The following is a 27,570-nucleotide window of genomic DNA, read 5'->3' as shown; positions in this document are numbered from 1 at the left end:
TGGAGGCTAGAAAGCATCTACCCAAGGCAGAGGCCAGCCTGAGCAAGAACGCACAGCTCTGGCTGCCCCCCGGGCCCCCCAGGCCCCCTGGCCCTGGCCCCACGGTCCAGGCAAAGGTCTTTCCCCTGCTCTGGCCCCCGAGGCAGGTGGGGCCCGAGCCAGCTCACAGAACGCCCCTCACCCCTTCTTCAGCTGGAGCCTGTGCCCCCCTCACGCTCATCAGTGCCCACACTCTCCCGCTGCCCAGAGTCCCAACCGTCCAGCCACAAGGAAGCCACAGGGCGAGTGGGTCACCCTTCCCCGGGCGCATCTGAAGAGAGCCACGCTCACCCCATGAGAACCATGTTTCCATGGTGGAACTCCGGAAGCAGCACGGGAAGAATAACGGGGTGAAATGGGGGAGGGGGGATGCCCCATTCATGGGTGTTTAGGAGGAATTTAGGAATTACCATTCTTTCTAAAACAAAAATGGGGACCGTCTGTCATGCAAGGATTGTCATGTGGCTCTGGCCTGTTTGAGGTCGCCCAGGAGAGGCAGCCTTTGGGTGGGAACACGGGCATTTTGGGGACACCCTAATGTGGGGCCGGCAGGGCAGACTGTGGGACTGTGAGAGGCCCAGCCTGTCGACTCCAGGAGGGTGTCATTGCTGTGTCACCATCAGGGCTGCCCCTCCGGAGGGGTTGAGCATCTTTGTCCTCTGGGGGCGGGGAGTACTGGCCTGCTTCCTGGGGGCTGGGCGAGGTTACTTTTAGCAGAAGGATCCCTTACCTTCCCTGGAGGGTGTGCCCCTCAGAAGGGGTGGCATGGGGCCAGGGGGAGGGCACTGGCTTTAGACACTGCCCCTCACCCCACAGTTTTCGGCAGACTCCTCATAAATGATGTCACCAGCTGGTGGCACCTGTGTCCTCTGTCGCCTCCAGTTACCATCTGCGAAACGCTGGGTGGGGGGACTTGGGAGGTCTTCCAATGGACGTGACTGTCAGGACCACTCCTCTGCCCTGTGAGCCGCCCAGGACCTCCACTCTGCACCCTACTTTCTGGGCCATGTGCCCAGGCCCCTCCACAGTCAAATGCCCAGAGGGTCCCACACCTTCTGCACGTCCACAAGCAAGGGATTTAATTCCAGCATATGCCCCACACACCCGCTGGCCACTCCAGGAATCCATGGTCACCCACTTTGCCCCCCTATAGGGCACAGATAGGGGAGGGGTCCTGCCCAGAGTCACACAGCACCTGGGTGTCCGTGGGGTCCAGGGCAGGTGTCTGTCCCTCCCTCACCCCCCGCATCCCCGCCCCTGAGCTCTGCAGGGTGACCGAGGACTACATTTCGAGGAAGGCACAGAGAGGAGGGCAGCTGGCCGTGCCATGGCCTGTAATCGGTTTGCTGCCCTTAGCTGCCCTCCCACAACCTTTTGGGGCTTAAAAAATTTTTTATTTTTTAAAGACAAAGCTTTTTGGTTTTAATACACAAAGTAAGTGATGTCCTCGGCGAGCTCCTGCTCCACCTTCCAGCCCAACCCCTGCAGGGGTCACGGGCCGAAGTCTCCAGTGGCCGTGGACAGGGGCTGAGCTGGGCTCCAGGCGTCTCAGCAGCTTCTCGAGGCCCAGGAGTCCGGGCCGGAGAGAGGGGCCAGGAGAGCCCACCCAGCCTGTCCTGGGGGCGGGGGCCAGAAGAAGGTCACTTTCCTGCGTGTCTGCCCTCTTTTTCATTGCTGTGAGGCCAGGGGGCAGCTGGGTCCTGGCGGGGCCGGCCGTCAGTTCACCGTGGGCACCTGGCTGTGGTGCAGGCTGAACTCCTTGGCCTTGAGACGCAGGCTGGCGATGCTGTTGGCCATGTTGACCCCCGGGGTCGTGGGCCCTGAGCCTCCAGGGCTGTAGGGTGGCACTGTGCTGGGGCGACATAAGACACAAGGACATGTTGGTGTGGCCGGCATGCTGCCCAGAGCGGACCACCGCTGGCTGTCGGTCCTGGCCCAGCCTCTTCCACCTGCCCCTCTCCTTAGCTGGCTCTGCTGGTAAGCCTGTCCCTGAGGGTGGGGGCGACCTGGCTGCAGGATTTGGGGAGGAGGGAGAGCGCCCTCGGTCAGCACTGGACACGGAGCCGCCTCTGTGCATTTGTGGGCATTCCCTGCTGGACCAGGGGCTTCCCGAGAGCAGAGCCTGGGTCCTGTTCACCCCCGGCGCCTGCACTGGGCCTGGCGCACAGCAGGATGGAGGGGGATGAACACGCACCTGCATCTAAGGATGCTCTTGGTCGTTGTCCTGCCCAGGGAAGGACGAGGCAGGGAGGGAGTTGGGGGAGCTGTGAGGCTAACGTGGGGTCACTAGGACTCAGACCCTACAAGCTGACCTGCTGGATCTCGCCTCTGACCGGACTATGGCTCCAGCAGAGCTGCTCACACAGATCAAGGGGCGGACAGCACCCCCTGGAGTTGTGGGGTACAGAAACACAGCTCCCTCGCCCCTCTTCCCTCTTCCTGCCCTGCCACCTCGGAGCCGTTCCAGCTTTCACTGGGGCAAAAGTGCCCCCAAACTTGGCTCTGGGCCCCTGCCAGGCCCCCGGGACAGGGAGGCCACTCCCTCAGCCCTCCCAGCCTCAGTTTCTCGCTTGGAGGGTCCACACAGGGTGCTGGGGCTCCTGTGCCAGCCTAGACATCCTCCTCTAGGGTCTCCACTTCCTCAAGGTGACGGGGTTCTTCCTTCCTCCTCAGATAGTCCTTGTCTTCTCGCCACTCCACACACGCACACACACGCTAACATTCGTGTGCACACGTATGCACACACACACTCCTGTGCACTCACAGACACATGCAAGCACACTCACATGCACAAGTTGATGTGGAAATGCACACACAGTTGTGCATGCATGCTCGCACTCGTGCAACACACACGTATATCCTTACACACTCACACGCACACACACACACTTACCCACACATCACTTGATGGACCCCAGGCCCAAAGGGCACCATTCACGGCTCTCTTCAGATCCTCAAAGGAGGCTGGGCCCCAAAAGGCCCCATGGGGTCCCCTGGCTGCTGCCCCTCCCTGCCTGCAGGGGGGGGTCCCAGCTCTCACCTGTAGGGGGACGAGGCTGTCCAGGAGAGATAGTCAGGACTCAGGGCAGTGGGCCGGGGAGCCACGGGCTGCTCGACGGCGGCCTCCTGGCTGTAGGACTTGAGTAGCGAGGCCGAGCGGCTGGCCAGCATGGCCCGCTCGTTTCGGCGGAACTTGGCCCGGCGGTTCTGAAACCAGACCTGCGGGTGGAAGGAGTGGTGAGCAGGGCCAGCGGGCTGCAAAGGGGACCAAGTCCTTTTGACCCTGGTGTATGCCGGCTCTGCCACCCACCCTGGACTGGCAGCTTCACCTCCCTGAGCCTTGGTTTCCTGCTCTGTCAAGTGGGCGTGATAAATGGTGCTTGCTGTGGGGTAGGGATGTGTTGGGGAAAAGGGCAAGTGAGCGAATGAAGGAATGAGTAAATGAGCACAGAGCGGGCGCGAGGCTGCAAGGAGAGCGTGCACACCGGGCACCCAGCTCAGCTGGCACAAGGTGGGTGCTGAACACTTTAAAATGACTTTTATTTATCACAACTCTTTGTGCCAGGCACTGCTCTAAGCTCTTTACAAATATATCAAGTCCTTTAATTCTCATAAGAACCCTACAAAAGAGACCCACGTGATCCTTATTTTACAGAGAGCCACCTAAGGCACAGAGAGGTTCAGTGACTTGCTCAAGCTCACACAGCTAGTAAGTGGAAGGGCTCGGATTTGACCCTCAGCCCTCCCGGCCTCCAACGCTCCTTGGTCGTAGGACACCTCCCCTTGGCACCTCCATGACCCTGGGGGGACGGTGGCTGCCCGCTCCCAGGGGGCGCCCGCGAGGCCCAGCGCTCACCTGGACGCGCGCCTCGCTGAGGTTGACGCGCCGGGCGAGCTCCTCGCGCACGAAGGCGTCGGGGTAGTGCGTGCGCTCGAACACGCGCTCCAGAGCCTGCAACTGGCTGCTGTTGAACGTCGTGCGGTTCCGCCGCTGCTTTTTCTTCCGCTTGGCGCCGCTGCCACGCCCCGGGCTGGGACACTCGCCTGCGGAGGGGCCCGAGGGTCAGAAGGGGGAGGTGGCACGTGGCGCCCCAGCGCCCGCTGCCCGAGGGCGCCGTACCCCTGCCGAGTCAGGCACCTTCTCAGCACTAAGCGCTGTGCTGGGGTCTCCCTCTGCAGACGGATGGTCCGGCCCCCCAGGCAGGAGCGCTTCCCTTAACTCACTCCTTCATTCATTCCTTCGCTCATCCCTCAACACGCATGTACAGAGCGCTTACCATGGGGCAGGCGCAAAGCTGGGGGGTGGGGATATAATGGTGAACAAAACAGCCAGGCCCCTGTCCTGTGGAGCGAGGGCACAGGCACCTGCTCCCATGAGGGACAACTGACCTGGTCAGGGAGGGCCCAGGAGACACGCGAGTGTCCTCAGCACCTGGCCCAGGCTCTGGGGCATGGTAAACATCCTCCCACCCCCACCACCCCATGGATATTTGTTGTTGATTATAACAGTACATAATAAAGAGCAGTAAGAGTCACAGTTCTCAGGGTCCACTGCGTGCAGGCTCTTTAGCCCCACAGACACCGGATGCTCATGGGAACCCTATGGGCCGTGGCTGCTGTCTCATCACGCCTAACGCATGGAGGGCGGCACCAGCGAGGCCCGGGTCTGCAGCCCAAGGTCAGGCACCCAGTAAGTCACTGCTAGAGGAGGGATTGGAACCACCATCTGGCACCAGAGTCCTGGTCCTGTTCACCAAACCACACCTGCCAGCTGCCGAGAGCAGCCTTCCAGAGGGCCCCGCGATGCAAGAGGTCATGTCTGAGCACCCGGAGCACCTCTGTGTGCCTGGGGCTGTGCGGGGTACTGGCGAGAGACGAATCGGGTGGATTCATCGGCAGGCCCCAGAAGGAGACATCCGGTGCCAGCGGATAAGGGCTTTGCCAGGGCGCGGGAGGATGCTCGGCTCTGGTGGGCAACGGGGAGATGATCGGGGAGGCTCCTCAGGAGAGGTAGTGCTTGAACTGGGTTTTGAAGGATGTACATGAGTTCTCCAGTCAGACCAGAGGGAGGAAGGGAAGGCACTCGAGGCAAGGCGCAAGAGGTGGGCGAGACCGGGGGGTGAACCCCAGCGGGGGAGCTGTTCAAGGGTCTGTGCCGGCCTGTGGTGCAGAATTAGCTGCTCAGGTGAGGACGTCCAGGGGACTCTGGGGAAAGCAGTGCCAGTGATGACACCGTCAGGACACTTCCTGTCCCTTGAGGGGACAGCTTGGAGGGCGGGCAGCTGACCATCGCCACATTTAAATTATATCCAGGAGCAGAGCTGTTGACCCTTCATCCCCGAGGGCCCAGCTTGCTGCCCACTCCTCCAGGGAGCCCTCCCGACCCCCTGGGTCCTCGTGGGACCCCCTCCCCTCCGCTGCACGCACGCGGCACTTAGCAACAACACTGCCCAGTTCAGCGCTTCCTTCTGGAGCTGATTTTCTCATTAAAAATGTATATTTTAATAACAGAGGAATATCACTGCTTGTCACGGTAACAGATTCAAACACCAGAGAAGGGAAAAGAGTAAAACGAAATACTCCCCTCTCCCCAGCTCCGCTCCCCAGGCCTTACAAGATTACAAATGCACATTTTAAAAAATTTACAAGCACGGGGTCCTGATAAAAACACTGTTGCCTCAACTTGCCTATTTTTATTTAATAATATTCCCGATGCCGTTCCATCCCGGTACAACAAACCTAACTTCCTTCATTTGGGTTGTTTTCCATACTCTATGTTCCCTCTTATTCCCTCCCTCCACCTGCTGGAACTCGCTTTTTAAACTAGTTTATCCTTCCAGAACTGCTTTTTGCAAATACAGTATGTCTATTTTTTCCCCCTCTTTATCAAAAGGTAGCATGCCATGTACCATCCTGCACCTCACTTTTTTCCCACTTAGCAGTAGGTCCCAGGACCCTCCCTGCAGGGCACAGAGGTCGTCCAGGTTCCTCTCACAGCTCCGCAGCCCCCGTTGTACAACGGTACCGCGCCTTATTCACCCGGAGCCGTCTGATGGCCACTTGCCGTGTTTCCAATCTTTTGCAACTAAAAGAATGGCACAAGGAACAGCCTCGTGCAAACATGATTTTCTATTTTTTGCCAGTGCATGTCAGGGACAGATTCCTAGAAGTGGGATTGCTGGGCCAATGAGTAAAACGCTCGATGTGGCCAAGTTCCCCCATCACGCTGCCCACCAGCGGCGTCTGGGAAGGCCTGTCACGCCCAGTTTGGTCAACAGAGCATACTGTCAACTTTCTGGATTTCATCCATACCTGCAGTTTTGCTCCCCAGTTACACGTGCCCTCTATAGGTCCTGTGTTCTTTGCACAGTGTCGGGCATTTGTTCATCCGAGCTTCTAGAACATTCCAGGCCCAGCAATGGCTACCACTGCACCCCTGCTTTTACACAAGCTCCCAGGTTAGCAGGGCTTACTGACTCTTGGGCAACCGACTGATTCAATTTGAGGCTCGAGTGTTCCCTGAGACTCGTAAATGCTGGTGGCGGGGAGGGTGGGGGTTGTCAGGCAGGAAGCAGAGGGTACCTGGAAAAAGATGACTTTACAGCTGGGTTTGGACCAGTGGTTCTCAACTGAGGGCCATTTTGCCTCCAGGGGACATGTGGCGATGTCTGGAGACACGTGTGATTGTCAGATATATCCACAGTGCTGGAGGTGAGAACCTTGCTTTAGACGGATCACCAGGAGTCTGTTTGGGACTTTGTCCCCTTTGGGAAGTACTTGCACACACAGGAGACACATGTGGGGGTGGGGGAGGCAGTGGCAGGGGACACCGAGTGGCCCCACGCGAGCTGGCTTCAGGCTTCACTCCTCACCTTCTCCTCCAAGAAGAATCGAAGATGGATGAGAATGCCTTTCCACCCCCCAGCCCCTTGAGCGAGAGGAAACCTTAAACTGAAACAACAAGGGTCCGAGTGCTGAAAACCTGGTGGTGATCAATAGCCGGAAAGCGGGATGGAAGCTTCTGGAACACCAGCCATCGCAGAGCAGATTTCAGTCCCCCGTCAGGCAACGCTGCTTGGGCACACACCCAACGCAGGAGGCATTTCAGCCAAAAAAGGAGACTTTTCCGGACCTTTCTGAGCAATACAACTGAGGGTGTTGAAATGAAAACCATTTTGCAGCTTTTGCCCCGCCAAGTGGGCGCCGGAAGAAACAACTCCTCTTTCGCCCGCGCCCAGCGACCTGGAGCCAAAAGCCTCACGCAAAGGCATTTGTCGCCAGCCGCCCGCCAGCCCCAGGCCCGGCCCCACCCCGACGCCAGCTGGGCTCCACGGGGGCCCGGGGGCCCGGGCTCGGCTCTCGCCTCCTTCCCCGCCGAAGGCGGCTCTGATGGGATGAGCTCAACAAAAGTTGGTTTGGGCCAGGAACAGTGCCAAGCGCTCCAGATGCCTCCACCCACTGGCTCCTCGCACCCGCCCCATGAGCTGTTCCCCGATCTCACACACAGGGAAACTGAGGCTCTGAGAGTGGCTGGCCCAAGGTTGGTCAACTGGGATGGGAATCTGTGTTGCTCAGAAGGCGCAGCCCGCCAAGGCTGTGAGCCTGTCTCCGAGGGGTCTCCTCCCTCATCTGCCTTGCTCCCAGGGCAGGTGACGCCGGGGTCTGTCACTTTCTGAGCCCCGGCTCTGGGAGGCGCCGTGGAGAGGCCCTCTAGACTCACGTCATCTCGCTGGTGCGGAAATGCCCGTGGGTCTCCAGCCCAGCCCATGGGAAGTCCGGCCCTGGGTACCTCTTTGTTCTAAAGGAAGACCTCATCTCTGGGAGCTGTGAGGGACAGTGGCTTGCCCAAGGTAACCCAAAGTAACGGCGAGCGGTTTGGCTTAACTTAGTGCCAAGAGCCTAGTAACTGTGCGAGACATGCTTGCTTGTGCGCAAACGGCTTCGCGCCAGAAGATAAGGATCTCGCTCACTGGTCCTTGGGTCCCCTCACACCAGCCCACAAAGAAAGATGGGTCTGCAGGCCCTGCTGTGGGCAGAGGCTGAGGGAGGGGCAGCCAGGGTTGAGGAAGAGGCAGGCAGCATCTTGGAGGTGACCCAGGACTCGAATCCACAGCTCTGGACTCAGCCAGGGCTCTGGGTCAGGCTTCTGCTCCCCAGCGGATGTGCTGGATATTTATTACCACAAGTTCCTGAATCACCTCTGACAAATGCATTGTGGTGGGCGTGTGTGTGTCCCTGGGGGGGGCTCCACGCTTGGCCTTAAAGCATTTGGAAAATAAATAAATACTCACTAAGCCTCAGACCAGCCAGTGCTGGGGCCTGCTCTGTCCGAGTCGGATTGTGCCCAAAGTTTCCTTTTACTCAATAAAAGTTCTGCTTTTCTCTGAGATTAAAAATAATAAAGCCTGGGACCGCCCCCACTTTCACGGTATTGTGAGGGCCTGGATGGGGGGTAGGGATAAACGTATGCAGATGGGGGAGCCCTGCCACGTGCTCCCTCCCTTAAAACCCAAATTACTTCGTCCTCGATTACATTACAAGGAAGAAAAAATGACTGGCGCACAGTTTTCTGCCATTAAATTATTTCACACATACCATTTATTTGGCTGACTTGCGGGCTGAGGCTTAAAATCTCTGCTCTCAGCCAAATGATCAAGTGTGGCTGGCTCGCCTCCCCTGCACCCATGGTTTTTCTTATTCCGTGTAATTTAAGGGTCTAAATAGTCTGGAGGGAATTAACTGCAAATTCTTCCTAAGACAAATAAACCCAGCCTCTTCGTTTCTGCCTTTCTCGAGCTGCGGAGAGAGACACTCTGTTTGTTTTTGCTTCAAATAGTCAGTTTGCGCCTGACCCCAGGGCCGCGGCGAGCTCCAACCCAAATAAATAACTTTTATTAATTAGCATTTATTCTGACCAAATAAGTAGCCCCGCCCCCCCACCCCAGTGTGATCTCTGCCAACACGTTCTCAAAAATAAATAGCGGTCCCCAGGACCTTGATGTGGATTTAACAAATTAACACTGGGCCTTGGTCAAAGGAGCTTCGGGGCTGCAGAAATACTTACGGCCAGGAAAGTCTGAGGAAGGAAGTGGAGGTGGGGGGCATGAAGAGGCTGCACACGCTTCAGCTCCCCACTCCCAGCCCGCCGAGGTCTCTTGGTAGAGATCTGGGCTCCTTGGAGGGACCCCGGGGAGAAGAGCTCAGACAGGAATTCTGGAAACTGTGTCCTTAGCTGCTGCACAGGCGGCATCCCCGAGGACATCAGTGCATTAGGGGAGACTGGAGGGGGACCTCTCGCCCCACCCAGGTAAGAAGTGAGAGGCAGTGCAGTCTAGTGGTTAAGGAGGCAGGCGGTCCCGGGTTAGGATCCAGGTGGGCCGGCTCACCAGCAGAGTCTCTGTGGCTGAACTCCATCGCCCCTCCCAGCCTCCGGAATCTCACTGGAAAACGGCAATAACCGGAACTATCTCATTTAACCCTCACCACAACCCTATATAGGGGCTCTTAGCCTGATTTTACAGATGAGGAAACTGAGGCACAGGGGGTTGAGCAACATGCCAAAGCCATGTGGCTAGTAAAGGCTGGAGGTGGGATTTGAACCTGCAGATCAGCACAGAGTCCAGGTTCTTAACGACCTCAGCACAGCAGCTGGCCCCCAGGGTCCCCACCCCCAAGCCCGCCCCGTCCCCCTGCAGTGAGATTCTGAGGGCCTCTCAGGGGCTTAGGGTGCACGGAACACCCGAGAGGATGGATGCTGAAGGCAGCCGCAGCATCTCTGGAGTGGGGGCTCTGCTGGGGTTCTGGGGCACACAGGCCAGCGGGGCTGGGAACAGAGTGCAGTCTGCTTGGGGTGGCTTCCAGGAAGGGGAGGCGTGCAGGCTGCCCAGCCTGTGACACCTGTGAGGGTGGGGCCAGGGGCAGGCCTGGGGCCAAGTCAGGCCAGCCACCTTTGAAGGAAGAAAAGAAGGAAGGACAGAAGGGAGGAGGAAGGAAGAGAAACAGGTCCCTGGAGCCCTCTTGAGAAGGGCGCCTGGGCTTCCCCCGATGGCCAGCCCCACCCCAGCCAGAATCTCAAGCAAGTGCTCCAAGGGCTGGTTTCATCTCTGGCCAAGCCAGCCTCGGTCCAGGACGCTCAGGGACCAGGGCTCCGGCAGGAAGGAGGGGCTGGGGTCCTCCACTGAGATCACACAGGCTGACTTCCCAGCATCCCCTCCCTGGAGGCCCCCAGCCACCTCGAGAGGGGCAGGCAGGGCTGTCTCTGCCTCACAGAGAAGACTGAGGGAGGCCCAGAGAGGGGCCAGGACCTACCCAGGGTCACACAGCAAGTGAGAGCCCTCCCCTGACAAACCCCAGACCCTTCCCTTTCTTGCTACACCTCTGCTGGCCACTCACCAGGGGTACAGGAGGGAGGAGGAAGCCCCGGCCCCAGCCCAGCGCTGGGCAAATCAGAGGATGAACACAGCAGAATGCAGCCTTTCTCTCCGGGGCCTTTCTGGCTCTTTCCACTGGATGGGGTCACCCACCCTGGTGGCCTGGGCCTCAGGGGGTCTCAGGGCTGCTGCCCCAGGTTCCCGGGCTCCTTGAGGTCAGTGCTCACGCTGGACATGCACACCCTGTCCCTTGTGGACCCCTGCCCGTTCCGTTCCTGGGCATGCAACTTCTCCTCTCTCCCGGGCACATCTTCAGGTCTCAGCAGAAGGAGGCCCTCTCCAGGAAGCCATCCCAGATCCCCCATCAGAGCTCTGTCACACTGGATGCTAAATGTGGGGCCATTTGTTGAGCAGGGACTGGAACTGACTCTTTTCTGTCTCCCTGGGACCCATACAGTGTCTGGCCCAAGGGAAACTCTTCACAAATATTTTTTGAGTGTTGAGTGAATGAATGAATGAATGAATGAATGAATGAATGAAGAGCTTGGGACTACCACACTTGCACCCCTTCCCAGCCCCCAGTGACCAGTGTGGCTATGAGGAGGCCTCAGCAGGCTTGGGCTGACCCTGGAGGCTGGAGGAGGCTGGAGGAGGCTCCCACATGTCGCCTGAAACCTTGGCAGCTGCAATGCTTCTGGGTATCTCTAGGTTCTGGAGCCACTCCCTTACATGCACAAAGGATGTGGTGTGCTTCACACACTTCCAGAGGGCTACTGGATCACCCAAGAAATCCCAGTGGAGGGGCCAGTGTGCCAAGGGGATCTGCCTTGCCAGACAGCACAACTTCCTACTCACCTCAGGGCCTTTGCACACGCTAATCCCTCTGCCTGGAGCACTGCATCCCTTTTGCCTGGCTAATGCTTACTCAGTCTTTAGTCCAAGCCTAAGTTTCCTGCCATGAGAGGCTTTCCCAGCCCCTAGACCAGGCTGTCCTGGTCTCCTTGTCACGGGTTCCCAGGCCCTCTTCCCCACCCCCCCCCCCCACATCTGTAATTAAGTCATTCTTCTGTTTGGGTTATCTGCTTCATGCCTGTCTATTCCATTTGACTCTAAGTTCTAGGAAGGTGGGGACTGAGTTTGCCTTGTCACTGCTGTGTCCCAAGAACTGGGCAAGAAGTTTGGTTTCAAAAATATTTCCAAGTGAATGACTATATAATTTAAGGAATGGCTCTTTTCAGAAAAGGATGGGAAGTCTCAACTTGGAAGCCATTCCCTTTACCCTCAAAAGGGCCAGACAGCGGTTTCTTCAATGTGACACCAAAAGCACAAGCGATTAAAGAAAAAAAAAGATAAATTGGACTTTGTCAAAATCAAAACTTTTGTGAATACAATCAAGAAAGTGAAAAGACAATCCAAAGAAAGGGGAAAATATTCACAAACCCCATATTTGGTAAGGGGTTTGTATTTAGAAAATATTAAGAAATCTTACCAACTCAACAATAAAAAGCAAACAATCCAATTAAAAATAAGTCAAGGATCTGAACAGACCAAGAAAATATACAAATGGCCAGTAAGCACATGAAAAGATGCTCAGCATCATTAGCCATCAGGAAAATGCAAATCAAAACACAACGAGATACCACTTCACACCCACTAGGACGGCGAGAATCAAAAAGTCAGATAATAACAAGTGTTGGTGAGGATGTGGAAAACTGGAATCCTCGCTGGGATGTCAAATGGTGCAGCCGCTTTGGGAAAAAATCTGGCGGGTCCTCAAAATGTTCAACACGGAGTTCCCATATGACTCAGCGATTGCACTCGTGAGCACACACGCAAGAGAAACGACAACTTGTGTCCACACGAAAACCTGTCTGTGAATGAATGTTCCTGGCAGCATTATTCATAATAGTCAAAAAGTGGAAACAACCCAAATGTCCGCCAACTGGCGAATGGGTAAACAAAATGTGGTCCATCCACACAATGGAATATTATTCGACTGGAAAAAGGAATGAAGTGCTGATCCACGCTCCGACGTGGATGAGCCTTGAGGACATGATGCTCAGTGACAGGAGTGCCTAATATATGATTCTACTTCTAAGAGAAGCCCAGGAGAGGCACGTCCACGGAGACAGGAAGTAGACTAGTGGTCGCCAGGGGCTGGGGGTGGGAGTGGGGGAGTGATGGCGGAATTGGAGGGTGATCGTTAAAGGGACAGGGTTTCCCTGTGGGGTGGTGAAATGTTCTAGAAATCTTCTAGAACTGAATAGATTAAAGTCGCTGGAGTGTACACTTTATACATGGGGGAATTGTAAGGTCCATGCGTTACATCTTGATCAAGTTGTCACTATATGAAAGAAGAACACAGAACAAGGGGAGGGGCAGAGAGAGACACTGGAGTGGCCAACAATGATAAGGAAAGGAGGTCTCCTGAGGGGGCGCCGGGAAGGGATGACAGGGAGGGAGGGACAGTGGCTCAGCCCTGCCCGGGAGGCCCCCAAAGCTGCTCTGGATCGGGGTCTTTGGGGAAACCCTCAGTGAGAGGACAGCCACAAGGCGGGGTCTTGAGACAGACCAGCTCCATGTGGGGGCTGCCACAGCAGGCCCACTAGGGGAAGTGGGGGGCACGGATGGGTGAGGCCCCAACTTCTCCCGGGGCCCAGGAGCCTTAGAAAAATGGGATCATTGGGCCCAAGAGGGAGCAGGGACAAGGCTCCTGGGCAGAGAACATTTGTGTCCTCTTCTCAGGCACATCAAAGGGCGAGAGGTCAAAGGCCAGATGGAGCCGACCATCTCGAAGGCTCTGGGGTCCCCCACCCTCCTGTCATGCCCCCAGGCCTCTGGGTTCCGGGGCCCGACCGCCTGTGCCCTCACACCAGAGCCAGGCAGTCAATGTGCCAGGCTCCTCTGGCCGCGGCTGTGGTCAGCCCCCCTGCTGCACCCCCAAGACCCCAAACCACCCTCCAGAGAGTGGGGGGACCTGGCTGGGGTAGGGGTGCCAGGGAGTGGGAGTCAGGGAGACGTTCAGGAGGAAGACGGGCCCTCTGCTCAAAGTTGGGTCTAAAGGGGGTGAGCCTTTGTCCCGTCTGGTTTTAATCTGAGGTTGGTGGCCAAACGCCAGATTGACTGTAAAACCTACATTCTCATAAAGGGCTAGTATCTGGAGGAACGCTGGCCTCGTTAACCACTTCCAGACCGGGCTGAAGCTGCTGCTCAGGGCCCCGTGTGGGCTTTCGCCTCCCAGTTAAGAGCTCCTGGGCCCCTCACGACCCACCGCTGGCACCTGCTGGGAGCCAGGGCGAGGGCTGGCGGCCCGGGGCAGAGACGGTCCGGTTTCCGGGCCTTGGCTCTGAAACAAGCCTGCAAACAGCTCTGGAGGCTGGGGCCTGTTCTTGTCTCCTCAAGGAGTCAGACCTGAAGGGACCTTAGAAATCATCTGTCAAAGCCTTTCATGTACAGATGGGGAAACTGAGGCCTGGAGAGGGGCAGGGGCTTGGCCCAGGGCTCCCAGCAAGCAGTGGGACCCCAGGTTCTGTCCACGGCAGTCTGACCCCTGAGAACACACATCTTCCCCCTCCTGCTCTCTCTCCCTGCTCCTGGGTTCCCCGGGGGGGTGGGGGTGGGGGGTTGCAGGAGCACATCCTTGACGCAGCCACTGGGCATGGCTGGGGGAACAGCCAGCAGCCCGGCTGCCTCCCCTGAGCATCAGCGAATGAGGAAGACCTCCCCCGAATCCTCAGTCAAGAGAGTCCCCTCCGGGCCCTTGGCTTCACCGTCTGTGCACTGGGGCAGGGGTGGGACCTGTTCCTCCCCCTCAGGGTGATGCAGAGAAGGGGGAACAGCCCAGGCTCTCCAGGACGACCGTTTCCAGACGACCAGGATGCCCACGGCCAGTTTTCCCAAATGAAACCTCGGCCCTGCCTCACTGGTTCTTCCCCTACGTCCATCGTGAGCCCCTTGAGGAATCTGAGCAATTCTCCAGACCCGCCCCCAAAGACACAGGCGCACACAAAAGTTTGCCGGCAACTTGGGCGGCGGGGTGGCTCCCAGACCCTCCGAATCCTGTCCAGAGACCCCACCCTAAAAAGTCAGCTTGAGGGGCTGGTCCCGTGGCCGAGTGGTTGGGTTCCTGCGCTCTGCTGCGGGCAGCCCAGTGTTTCATTGGTTTGAATCCTGGGCGCGGACATGGCACTGCTCATGAAACCACGCTGAGGCAACATCCCACATGCCACAACTAGAAGGACCCACAATGAAGAATATACAACTACGTACTGGGGGGCTTTGGGGAGAAAAAGGAAAAAAATAAAATCTTTAAAAAAAAAAAAAAGTCAGCTGGATGCAAAGTCAGTTGTTTTGCCCCAGAAGAACCTCTCTGTCTCTCTGCCCTTGTTCCACCTTGGGGGGGGGTCCCCTGGCCAGCGCCCCCCCCCCCGGGCCCCAGGGAGCAGCGGCGACAAAGGCAGTGCCCATCGGCCCCCTTCGGAGGCTGGCGGGACCTCCCGCGCCCCTGGCTCAGGGCAGCGCTGTGTTCCCGGAGCAGCTGACCTTTAAAGCATCGCTGGAGGTTTTATGACCCATTTCTGAGTCCCAGGCTCGCCGGAAAATGTGAGTGTGAGGCTCAGCGGCGCTGAGGGCTGTCTTGAGGGTGTCTGCCGCTCTGCTCGGCACAGCTGGGCCTGTGGCTCCTGCTACCCCGCCCTTCTTTGGGGCTTCCATTTATTGAACTTTATTACGTGCCTGGCTCAGGGTTACAAAGCCCTGCCTTAACAATGAGGACGGCACTGCTAATAAGCCTCGTCCTCCACCGGGGCAGTGAGGTTCAGAGAGGTGAAGTGACCGACCCAGGTCACACAGCCAGGCTGTGATGGGGAAGGGGTTTACGTCCCATCTGTCTGTTCCCAGGGCGGCAGGGACCGGAGGAAAGCTGGCCTTGCTAACCATTTCCAGACCAAGGTGAAGCACCGCTCAGGTTTCCTCTCCCGTTGGAGGCCCCTGGGCCTCTGGAAGCCAGCAGCCAGCACCTGCAGGGGCCAGGGCAAGCAAGCGTGGGGACCGCTCTGATTTCCCGTGGCTCAGCCGGCCGGCCCTCTCTACTTGAATAAGCCTCAGCGCTCTGCCCACGCCACCCGCCAGGCTCAGGGCCCCGGGGGAGCCTCAAGGCTGAAGATGCCCTGCTGGGTGTCAGTGGTGCGGGCGCCTGTCTGCATCCCAGCCTCCGCCAGCCTCACCGGCGGGCTGCGCACTTGGAGCCTGGGCCCCCAGCCATCTGTGACAACTCTAACGTGTTCCCAGTCACACCCTCAAACGACAGCCAACCCTCGCTCCAGAAAATTCTCCATGAAAGTGAGCCGTAATTCCCCTGGAGGTGGGCCCCGCCCACTGTCCTGGGTTTCTGCTCTGAGGGGCGCCACAGGGCACCCTCCCCCAGGACCACCTTGCTGACATCTGAAGGCAGCCTTTCCAGCGCCTTCGCCCGTGACCCCGGGAACTGCCCTGTCCCCCTTCACCCCCCCAGAGGCCCCCGGGGGAGGGGCTGACATAGGATCATCCAGATTTCTCACAGGGGTGTCCACTGCTGGTTGCTTCAGGACTCCTCGGGAAGTTGCTGGAAAGGGGCATTCCCACTCCATCCCGGGGGATTCTGATCCGGCCGGCCGGGGACCAGCTGGGAAACTGCAGGATATCCTCCCTCACCACAAGCTTAGTAATCGCAGGCCTTGGCAGCAGACTGGGGATGACACGGCTCGACACGAACAACACCCGGCCCCTCGCCAGCTCCCCACCGTCCGATGTGGTAGCCCCTAGTGGCACGCAGGCCATCTAAATTTAAATACGTTGATTAAAATGAAACAAAAACAGAAATCCTGCTCCTCAATCACACCAGCTGCATTCAAGGGCTCAAGAGCCACACGTGGCTGGGGGCCACCACACCGGACAGCAGGAAGAGGGGACATTTTCAGCATTCCGGAAAAGTCTATCCGACACAGCTGCTCTAGATAGCCCGATTTTTCTTCTTGTTGTTTTTCAAAGGAGAGGCAAGAACAACAGCAAAGACCAGCATTGAAGGACACTGGAAAGGAGAAAAATCATCCCTAAGTCCAACCATGCCAGCATATCTGTTTAATTTTTTGTGGACTTTTTGGCCCATGCCCACAGGTATCCACCCCTTATGGTGTGCATGAACATCATTTTCTTTTCTGGATGGGGCATTGATCAAGAGTCTAGGATTGCGATCAGACATACCCAGGGAAACCATGTATGGTTGCACAGGTTGTGCACTTCACAACTCCAGGAACACCATCCCCATAGACGACAGTATGACAGGTGCCCCCTATAGTTATGCAGTGGACAACCTGCACAGTCCTACTGCTCTTTCCTGGAAATAGCTGCATTCCCATCCTGGCTTCACCACGCACCAAGTAAATGAGCTCTGCGGACAAGCGGCTGCCCCTTTCTGAGCCTGGGTTTTCTCACTGTAAATGCGGACAGCAGTACCTAAAGTGCTTAGACAACACCTGGGACCTAGTAAGCACTCCAGCAACATTAGCTATTATGTTGGTGACTGTTATTATCTCACCTTTTCACGGAGCAGATTCAACGTGACGACGTGGGTAAGGAGCTTCTTGCTGTGAGTGGCCTGGACCAGGGCTGACCCTGTGGGGACTGATGTGCACTTGACCTCCTCCGAAACCCTCCCCGTTTCCCCTCCGTGAGTGGCTGCATCATTACACCCAGTGGCGATGCCAAAATTGCTCAACCACTCCTCCTCCTCCTGGCGCCCATTTAGCTCCCTTCCAACTTTCCTCTATTGTAAACACTTGGAAAATGTCTCATTTCTTTGTCCTTCCACTGGCTTTCCAAACCCCACCCCCTTCAGGGGAAGTTCTTACAACCGCATCCTCCTCTCTGCCGGGACCCTCTGGGTTCTTTCTCACCACCAAGTCAGTCAGATCAGGCTCCCCACAAAAACGCAAAAGGCGATTCACCCGGCACGATGGTTCAGAGCTGGCCTGGACAGTCGGCCGGCCCGGGGTTACGTGCCAGCCTCGCTGCTGCGTGACCCTGAGTAAGTCACAGCTTTTCCGTGCTTCAGCTTTCCTATCTAGAAAGTGGAGACAACGAGGTCTCCCTTATATGGCTGTTGTGAGGAATAAGCGAGTTAACATGTGTGGAGTTCTCACAACAGTGCCTGGCACGTGGGGAGCGCTAAATGGCAGGAGCCATGAGTATATTTATTTGGAGTCAGATGGGTCTAGGTTCAGATCCCAGACTTGCCATATATTGGCTGTGCCACCTTCTGGCAAGTCACTTAATGTCTCTGGGCCTCATGTGTGTATCTGTGGAGCGAAGACCTCGGCGGTTGACAGCACGGAGGGCATCCATGTGCCTGGCACACTGAAGTCCCGCTCCTCAGCGACAGCTGTAGGACACCTTTCCCCCTGAGCGGGTGCCCACACACACTGCCCAAATGTGCCCGGGGAGCCCATCCTTCACGGCTGCTCCAGAGGAGCTGGGCCGGATCAGGCAGGAAGCCCTGCCAGTCACAGGCTGAAGTGGCCTCTTTATTCTCAGCCAGGCACAGAGGCGCTCGATAAACACTGAATGAATCAATATGTGAATGAACGGATGGAATCTGGGTCCCGATGGGGAGCTAAGCCCAATTCTCTGTCCCACCAGACACGTGAAGACTTCACGCATTACAGATCGGGTCAACTGTTGCAAGCTTTCCCACGTTCCGACTCTCCTATCTGTGGAAACTAATTTGTTTATGGGTTTTTTAAATTTAGCGGCCAGAGCATGAGCCAGAGAAATCTCCTCCCCTTCAGCCAGGCTTTGCTGGTGCTCGAGGCTAGAGGAACGGGGACACCATCCTTCCTGTAGGGGAAGGAGGAGAAGAGGGGGCCCCTGGGCTGGAGCCACGCCTGCTGAGCCTGCCCTGGATGGGAAGGGGTGGCCAGACCGGACTGGAGGGGCAGGCGGCTGCCTCCGATGATCCCCTCTCCAACCGGGTCCAGCACGCTCCCTCTACTTCCTAAAGGTTAGGAACAAACCGCTTTGTTCCTTGAGCTTCCAAATGCAAAGAGGATTTGGTCCCAAGCCCAAAGCTTGGTCCCGGGAGCCTGGGTTGCAATCCCACCTTCCCCATTCCCACTCTGTGACCTGCAGCCTGTCACTGCTCCTCTCTGGGCCTCAGTTTCCCGGGGAAGCGGGCACGCCAGGGTTCCAACAGGATGGCAGTGATGCGAGAGGGAGCACGCCCTGCAGCGCTGACAAACGGCCAAGCTCCGGCCACCGGGTCTCAGCCCTCTCCACTCCGCCCGAGCCCTGGAGACGCGCGGCTTCCCTGTCCACATGCACCTAAGGGGGATTGACTCTCAGGGTGGGTGTCCATGGGGCCGACACCCCTTCCCCTAGTCAGCATCCCAGCTTCTCATTTCAGGAACGAGGAATGGCAGCAGGAAGACCTCACTCTTTGGACATATCTTCAAAGGTTTTCTCTGAAACTCTCTTCTCGCAAACACAGGAAGGGCCACAAACCAAGGTGCAGGCCCCAGGCCCTGGGTCAGGCTGCCTCCTCTCACTGGGCTGGCCCAGCCTGACAGCACGGCCCTGTCCGTGTCGTACTCTCTTCTCTGCTCTCAATGCTGCCTCCATCTGGTGGGACCAAAGTGCCCCCTCCCCCGTACCTGCCTCCCCACCTTCCTAACCTGATGGCTGGGGGTGGGCCTGCAGGGGCCCCAGAGCCCACGTGGTGAGACCTGGGGTCAGGCTCTGTGGCTCACTTTACAGAAGCCCAGAGGAGGTCCAGAAGGGCAGAGCACCCCAAAGCTGCCCTGGGGGTAGGGTGGGGCAAGCGGCTGACTGGCAGCCAGGGCTGGGGACCCTCCTGTAGTTGACACAGATTTGGTGCCAAGCTGGGACAGGCCTCAGTGAAATCCTCGTATTTCCCGGTGGGTGAGAAGCCCCTTTCCGAATCCAGGCATTTCAAAGCCGCCACCCCCTACCTTTGCTCCCCATTTCCTGCCTCCTCCCCCCACCCCGTCGTGGCATTTCTCGGTATGGCCCAAACTCCTCATCTTAGGGGAAGCTCTGACTCACAACTTTAAAAAATCTTACACACTTAAGAAAACAAACTGGGAGGGGGGCGGGAAGAGTCCTCGGCCCTTGTAGGGGGTGTGGCTGGGCTTTCCGAGAGGCCATCCTGCCTTCCCGCGGGACAGGGCTGGCGGGCGCGGCGGACCCCACCCGGCGGAGCCCAGCATCCCGGGCTGGGCGGGGCGCTGTCGGCGCTCGGCTGGCAGGTGGGGGCGGCGGGGTCACCTTGACGCACACAGGGGTCTGGGGTCGGCCCGGAGACCCAGGGGGTGCCGGGCCAGGCGCGCCCGCCGCCGCCCACCCGGCCGGGCCATGTGCGCGCCAGCCCGTGCGTGCGAGCGCGCCGCGCCGGTGGCGGCCAGAGCGGCGCCGCGGCACATCTGGTTCCAGGCGAGCCCCTGGCGCCTGCCTCGCCGCAGACCCGCGGCCCAGACACACAGACGTTAATGGGTCGGCGCGCCCAGCCCCGCGCGGCCCGCCGCCGCCCCGCCGCCCGTGTGAGCGCGAGGCGGCCGCCCGCGCGGGAGGGTGGGCGCGGCACCGGGGTGGGCGCGCGGGGGGCGGGGTGGGGCCGGCGGGCTGGGCTCCCCCCTCCCGCCCCTCTTCCTGCCGCCCGCCCTCCCTCCCGCCCCACCCCCGCCCGCCCGGTGTCCGGCGGTCCCGAGCTGGAGCTGGGACTGCTCCTTCCCATCGGGAAACCCAGGGCACGCAAATCCCAGCCCGGTTAGTAACAGGCAGTTCCACGTGCCCAGCGCGTTCCGCGGGCCAGGGCTGGGCCGGGCGCACCTCGGCACACGAGAACCCCAGGAGACAGGCACGCTGCTACCATCGCCCATCCGCATTTCACAGTCGGGGAAACTCAGGCTGGAGAGGTCCCTCGCCCAAGGACACACAGCGAGAAGGCCACAGAGCTGGCACTAAGCCGGGCTGTGCCCCGTCCTCCACTGCTAACGCACACACCTGGAACCCAGGGTCACCCACAGATAGCAGCAACGTGCCTGCGCCTGGCCGCCCTCCCTCCCCTTCTCGGAGAACTTCTAAGCTGCACCCCTGACCCTTAGCTGAGATCCTCCGACCGAGGCACCTGGGGGCAGTGAGGCTGCGAGGGGCCTCCCCAGGAATTTGATTGGGTGCACCTTTTCCCTTGGCCAGGTTCCTAGACGGCTCCTTATTCAGAATTGCACCCCATATCAGACCCTAAACCCAGAGGGGACGCTCCAAGCCCACTGGTGCTCCCGAGGGAAGCTCTGCCTTAGGAGCTCCTATTCAGGGGTCTGTGGCGCGTTGTGCCTTTGTAAGGGGACCCAATCTTTAGGAGCCAGCCCCCTACTGGGTTAAAGGGGTGTCAGTCTGAGTGGGCTAAGGTGGCTGGGAGGATGGAGGCAGGTTTTGTCTTTCTGGTTCTCTCCCTCTCTTTCTCTCTCATTTATTTATTTGCTTTTATTTTTATTTCTTTCTTTATTTCTACTCTGGCCATTAGCCTCCAGGGGCTAAGTGTGTGTGCTTGCAAATTGCAAGTCCTTTGTTGGCTCCAGGTTAAATTTTAGCATTCGCCCTCCCCGAGCGGCCTTTATGGGGAAATGGGCCCACATCAAAACGCCCCACTCACCCTTAAACTGGGAGAAGAGTGTTTTTTCTGAGCTGCTCACACAATGGAGAAGGAGTTCTGTTTAGGACTTCCCCTTTAATACCCTCTGAATTCACTTGGGGGGCTTGTTAACTCCGGCCGTCGGAGATTCTGGGTTTTAGAACAAAACCACACTTTTAAAAAGTTCCCAGCCTGCAGGTAATAAGCTTTGCAATGGCCTCGGCACACGTGCAGGCAGAAACCGACAAGGAAAGAGTCTTTTTTACTTTCCAGCCAAGTCCTACATTACAGGTTATGGCTGGTGGGGCCTCTGCTGCCCATCCCCGCTGCCCAAGGGTGTAGGGTCTGGGGAAGAGCAGCATGGTGCAGGAAGGGGGCGCTCCAGCAACATGGGGGCTCCTGACCCAACTCCCAGTTCTCAGCAGTCCCCCCCACCCCTGCCAACCCCCAGGAAGCCTGGTCCCTTCTGCAGCCCACCCGGGATGCCTGAAGGCCAGGCCACTGGCCAGGACTGACTAACACAGGCTCAGAGTGTAAAAACCAAAGCAATCAAGCAAACTGGTCCAGTGGAATCTGGAGCAAGTGACAGTGAATTTGGAAGGAAGCCGACTCCTCCAGGGTCTGGCCTCTGCTTCCTGTCCCTCCACAAAGGCAGTTTCTCCTGGTACTAGAGAGAGCTTGTGGTGATTTCTGGTCGCAGAACTCGGTCCGCCTGCCTGTCCTTCCACCTGCTGGCCTCCCCTCACTCCCACTTAGCCAGAAACCTCTGGAGGGGCTGCTGATTGCAGGCGCCCTGTCCACACTGCAGGGCCACGGGGCAGGGGAGGCCCAGAACTTCCAGGCCCCGGGACTTCATGAGGCCCGGCCACCCGTCTGCGGGGTGCTGAGTTTCTCCCTGGACTGCCGGGTGACCCCAGAAGTTCACCAATGGGTGCTGTGGCCGTGCCCCCAGGCCTCTTCGAGTGCCTGCAGCACGCCCCTGTCTTCTGTGTAATGACCCCCTTTCATCTGGAGGCTGCAGCAAGCAGGGGGCCAGGGGCGGGCTGGGGGGGCACTGAATCTCCCAGGGCAGAGGCCCGGCCCGGCCATGCGGCCTTCACTTGACCGCCAGGGCCCTGTGCAGGCACCAGATCCATTATCATGATTCTGAAAGGGGTTCGCCCGGCTGCCCTCCATGGAGCCCCCGTGTGCCAGGCGCTTCCCACACGTGACTTCACGGAATCTTCACCTGCAGCCCTAGGAAGCAGATATCACCATCAACTCATCATACAGATCAGGAGACAGGATCTGAGAGGACTAGTAACTTCTCTCAGGTCACACAGCCTTAGTGGAAGAACTGGGACTCACCCACACTCGGATGTACCAGACTCCAGCACCCTGAGTGCCTAACCACTGAACAACACTGCCTCCCGGGGGGACAGGGTAAATGTCCCTGCTGAGCACGGGTGAGTCTGCACTCACCTCCTCCCCAGGCAGCAGCCCGCACAGAGAGCCTGTGAGAGTCGCAAGGGCCTTTAGAGAGCGCTCAGACCAGGGCTAACTCATGGGGTCATCCCGCCTGCCACTTCCAATCGCCTGGTAGTAGCTGCTTGTGTTAAGGAGGATTCTGAGGAGCCCTGGAAGCTTTGTCTGCCATGCACTCAGGAATGGAGTTCTGACAAGGAGGCAAATATTCGCCACTTCTGATCCTGGTCCCAGTGTCCTCATCCCACAGATGGAAGATGGAGCTCAGGGTGGGGGCGTGACTTGCTCGAAGCCTCAGAGAGAGTGCCAGACAGAGCCAGAGAGGGCACATGGGCTTTGCTCCCTGCTCCGGGCTCTCTCCACCTCAAAGAGACACAGCAAACAGTGTCGCATGTGTCACCATCTCACCACCCCTTGGCCCCTGACACGTTCATTTTGGGAAGTTCCACAGAGGTCAGGGAAGCGCACTGGGAGAGAGCCCTGTCTGGTCTGTCTCTTTCAGGAAATAAATGAGCATTCATCTGGTGTGGCCAGGAGGCAGGCCCTCACCCGGGGCCTCGGCGCTGCAGGAAAAATTATCCAGCTCCTTCAACATTTAAAAAATAGGGACGACATCCCACCCCCTGCTCAGAAATACCACCTTGCCAGGTAATGTTGGCAAGGTAAATTTTGCCCCAAGAGAATTTTTTTTTTTTACTATCTACCATGAGAAAACTTTCTTACAAAATTAAATTATAAACAACCCGATTAAAAAATTGGCCAAAGACCTTAACAGACACCTCACCAAGGAAGGTATACAGACAGCAAATGAGCATCTGAAAAGATGCTCCATATCATGTGTCATCAAGGAAATGCAAATTAAAACAACAATGAGACACCACTACACACCTACTAGAATGGCCAAAATCCAGAACTCTGACAGCACCAAAGCCTGGCGAGGCCGTGGAGCCGCAGGAACGCCCACTCATTGCTGGTGGGAGTGCAAAATGGTCCAGCCACTTTAGAACAGTTTGGCGGTTTCTTACAAAACGAAACCTACTCTCGCCATCCAATCCAGCAAGCACACTTCTTGGTTTTTACCTAAAGGAGTTGAAAACTTATGCCCACGCGAAAAGCTGCACACGGATGTTAAGAGCAGCTTTATTCGTAATTGCCAAAGCTTGGAAGCAGCTGAGATGCCCTTCAGCAGAGGATGAGTAATAAACTGTGATGCATCCAGACAATGGGATGCGATTCGACAATAAAAAGAAATGGACTACAAAGACGTGGAGGAACTTTGAATGCATGATGCTAAGTGGAAGAAGCCAGTCTGAAAAGACGATCTACTGTCTGATCCCAAGCATATGACATTCTGGAAAAGGCAGAACTCTGCAGACAGTAACAGAGCAGGGGTCGTGGGCTGGGGGAGGGCTGACTACGTGGAGTGCAGAGGAGTTTTAGGCTGTGAAACTGCTCTGTGTGATACTGTCCTGGTGGATCTCTGTCGTTATATATCCATCCAAACCCTGTGGGCTTTGGGTGGTAATGGTGTGTCAGTTTAGGTTTATGGATCATAACAAACGGACCGCTCCGGTGCAGGATGCTGATGGTGGGTGAGGGCGGGTGTGTATGAGGGCCAGGAGTATGTGGGAATACCCTGTACTTCCTGCTCAAGGTTGCCGTGAACCTGAAACCACCCTAAAAAGTAAAGTTTATTTAAAAGGGAAAGAAAACTGGAAAATTAAATTATAGCCTATGGTGTGCTGGTAAATGTTAACAACCGGCTCTCTAGGAGAAAGGGACCCTTAATTTATCGGGTTTGCCAATTTCTGGGGGTATAAATACTTCCATCACGGCTGATTTCTAGCCACGGTGTGACATCAATGGAGGCAAAATTGGGAATACATGTGCAGAAGCACATCAATATACAGTATTTCCACCGTCCAGGGACCGTGGGCCAAGTGACCTCCGGAGCACACGTAACAGGAAAATGACTAGAGAGAGGTGAGTTGAATCTGTATCACCTTCGTCTCAAAGGTAATCTGCGTAATTGTAAATTTATATAATTTAATCTTTAATAGCATCTGTATTTGACAACCAGCTTCTGCAGTTCTGGAAATTTAACAGCTGGCTCTCAGAAGCCAGGCCGAGCTGGTGCCAGCACACCGCTACAGTTTCCAGGCCGTCTAAGGGAAGTGCTCTCACTTTTGCCGATTCCCTCTCGTCCTCATCCAAGGGCAGGCATATTTTGTGGGAGGCGGCATCATGACGTGCAGCCCATTTTTGGATGTGGAAGCCAGATTTGTAGCGATGGTGACAGCTGTGTCTGTCCCAGGACCGGCAGCCCCCAGCACTGCTGCCCTTGTCGTCAGGGTTGGGATCCTTCCATCAACCCGATGCCACGTCTGACCACATCACTTGCTGCGAGCACCGGAGGCCTTTCTAAAGTGAGCCGTTACCCTCAGAAGGCCCGCAGCTTCCACACCGACTATCAGGGAAAGAGTGATGCGCCCCCCCAAAACAGAGGCCCCGGGGGAGGGGGAGGGTGGACTGAGGAAGGTGGGAGGGAGGAGGCATCGAGGCGGAACTTGGGTCCTCAGCCCCAGCTGCTCAGTGCAATCACCAGGTGGGGGACTAGGTGGAGCCTTTAAAAGTGAGAGGCCAGCCCCACCCACCCTCCACCCTCGAGTCTGACTTAGGTTTGGGGCAGGGCCTGGCCATCAGCGCTCACTGACTGCTCTCCAGGTGACGCTTTTGTGCATCCAGAGTTGAGAACTGCTCACTGACAGCGCCAAGTGCACGGTCTTCGGGCATCAGACGGGCCCAGCGCCGGGTCCCAGCACTCTGGCCGTGGGCCAGTTACCCAGAATGAGCCCCAGTTTCTTCTTCTGCAAAGTGCAGATCTCCCTACAGGACTGTCGTAGGCGATAGCGCAGGTCACCGAACACAGTGTCAGGTACGAGGCGGGAGAAGGGGAAATAATGACGGCTTCTGCAGACAAGTGGGGAGCACGCAGGGCGCTGAGCTAAATGCAGGAGCCTGGGAGATAAGCACGATCATTCACTCCCCTTTTACAGATGAGGAAACCAAGGCTCAGGGTGAATAAGCACCTGCCCAAGGCCATCCCGCCAGCACGTGGCAGAGTCAGGATTCAGACCAAAGCGGGCAGGCTTATGCCTGAAGACATGAGTGCTCCAGGAGCTCAGAGAAGAGCTGGGGGTGCAGAAGGCAGGAAACCTTGAAAGAGGAGGGATCTAGAGAGGAGACGGGAGTGTCTCCCTGTGCCATGGGATCAGCATGCCTAAGCCATGGGCCTCTTGCAAACCAACACCCTGGAACATGGCTGTCTTCATGCATACTTTACCTCCTTCCTGTAAGACTCTCATTGCCCATCCCTTCTGGGGAGTCTCAGTAGATCAGGCATTTTCCATTCCATTCAAATGAGAAGGTGGATGTGCTAGATCCAAAGCCACATTAGTGAATAACGGGCTCCTACTCATCCTACAAGACCCCACTCAAAAAGCCCTCCCCTGCTGCCCAGAGCCCCTTGTGCACATGTCTGCTTCAGCCTTCTCACACTGGCTTCTAGGCTTGGTCCTCCATCTCCCCCATCTCAGGCCCTCCTAGGCTGTGAGCTCCCAGGTGCCTCTTTGGGCCCAGTGTAATTGAATAGAGGTAAACAGAGCAGCAGGAATGAGGACCCTGTGAGCACTCCTGACCTTTATCCTTCGGAGTCAAATAGACTGTGTCCTGATGTTGATGGTGCTTCTTGGGGAAAACATGAAACTGATGTGCTATTGCACGTGTCTGGGGGAGGAGGAAGGCACAGAGAGAGGGGCAGAGACTGAGGAGGGCAGCTCGTGGTCAGTGACCACATCGTGGAGCCTAGGTCCAGGGTGGCTCTTCAAACAACCCCCCGTCACATCACAGGACCCTTCCCAGTCCTCAAAGCCCTTCCTCATGCACCCTTGGGAACAGCGCAAGGGGGATACCGTCACTAAGTCACTTTACAACAGGGGTATGAGATCAGGCTCGAGCTGTGGCCGCCCAAGCTTGCCCGGCGGGGAGCTGAGCCAGAGTCTGTCCGTCTGCGCTCATCTCCTGGGCCAGGCCACCTTTCTGCTCCCCAAATCATGGGTTGGGTAATGAGTAGCCACCCCTACCGGGACTCGGGTGTAGTGACCAAAAGGCACTGCGAGTCAGGCTGCCGGTCTGCGACCTTGGCGAGTCGCTTCACCTCTCCATGCCTCAGTTTCCCTGTCTGTGTAGCACATGACTCATGGATGGTCGTGAGGATTCCGTGGGATAATGCCTGGAAGGCAGTCCAGACACAGGACCCACAGGTGCGCCGTCTCACCTATCTGGAGGGGTGGGCTCTGCGGACCGACCTCCCTGCCAAGCCTCGGGGCCTGTCTCTACCCCTTCCTCCCCACCAAGCATCCTGAATGCCAGATGCAGCCTGCATCTCGCGGGCTCCCAGGACGTCATCTGAAGAAGCAACCCCCCTCCCCCATTCCCCCATCCCCCCACAGGGGGCTGCACCGCAGGCGACGGTCCCTCAGCAGCACCAATCAATATGGAAAAGAGCCAGCAACAGGCTGAGTGTATTTGCTTAATTCTCCCCAACCCAGGCCCGGCCCCCACCGGGCCGGCGCCTCTGATTTCATTAGCATTCTGCGAGGCGCCCCCATCGGCCCCACCTAGGCCCCCCACTCAAAAACATCAGGATGTGGGAGTTTTTTCAGAGAGGAGGGGAGGGGGTACTGGGTGGAGGAGGGGCGCTGATGAGCAGGGAACTTGTTCTGAAGGAGCAGGCCCTGGCCCGGGGTGAGACCAGCGAGGCACGGAGGGAGCAAAAGTTAGGGAGGCCCAGCCTGCCCCGCGGGGAGCACCTCTTTCCATCCGTGGCCTCGGTGCCTCCTCTCCTCACCTAGTCCTGACCAACACCCAGAGAAGAGTCAATGCGCCAGACCAGAGTGTACACTGCAGCCTCACCACCTGCCCCGACCCCAGCCTCACCTGGTGCCCCCTGCCCCT

General features: G+C 57.5%; 1 protein-coding gene across 1 annotated transcript in view; it reads right to left on the bottom strand.

The window, feature by feature from the left end:
• Positions 1 to 1,411: 1,411 nt before the first annotated feature.
• PRRX2 (paired related homeobox 2) overlaps positions 1,412 to 27,570 on the bottom strand; it is a 44,060-nt gene continuing 17,901 nt past the window's right edge. The window contains exons 2-4 of the mRNA XM_023629118.2: positions 3,896 to 4,083; positions 3,080 to 3,258; positions 1,412 to 1,891 (exon numbers count right to left, since the gene is read on the bottom strand). Of these exons, the coding sequence (XP_023484886.1) occupies positions 1,756 to 1,891; positions 3,080 to 3,258; positions 3,896 to 4,083 (503 nt within the window). The 3' untranslated portion in view covers positions 1,412 to 1,755. The remainder of the gene's footprint in view (positions 1,892 to 3,079; positions 3,259 to 3,895; positions 4,084 to 27,570) is intronic.

The sequence above is a fragment of the Equus caballus genome, chromosome 25 (assembly GCF_041296265.1).
Source record: "Equus caballus isolate H_3958 breed thoroughbred chromosome 25, TB-T2T, whole genome shotgun sequence".
Lineage (NCBI taxonomy): Eukaryota > Metazoa > Chordata > Mammalia > Perissodactyla > Equidae > Equus > Equus caballus.
The sequence above is the reverse complement of the archived record's forward strand: the minus strand, read 5'-3'. Positions and strand labels throughout refer to the sequence as shown.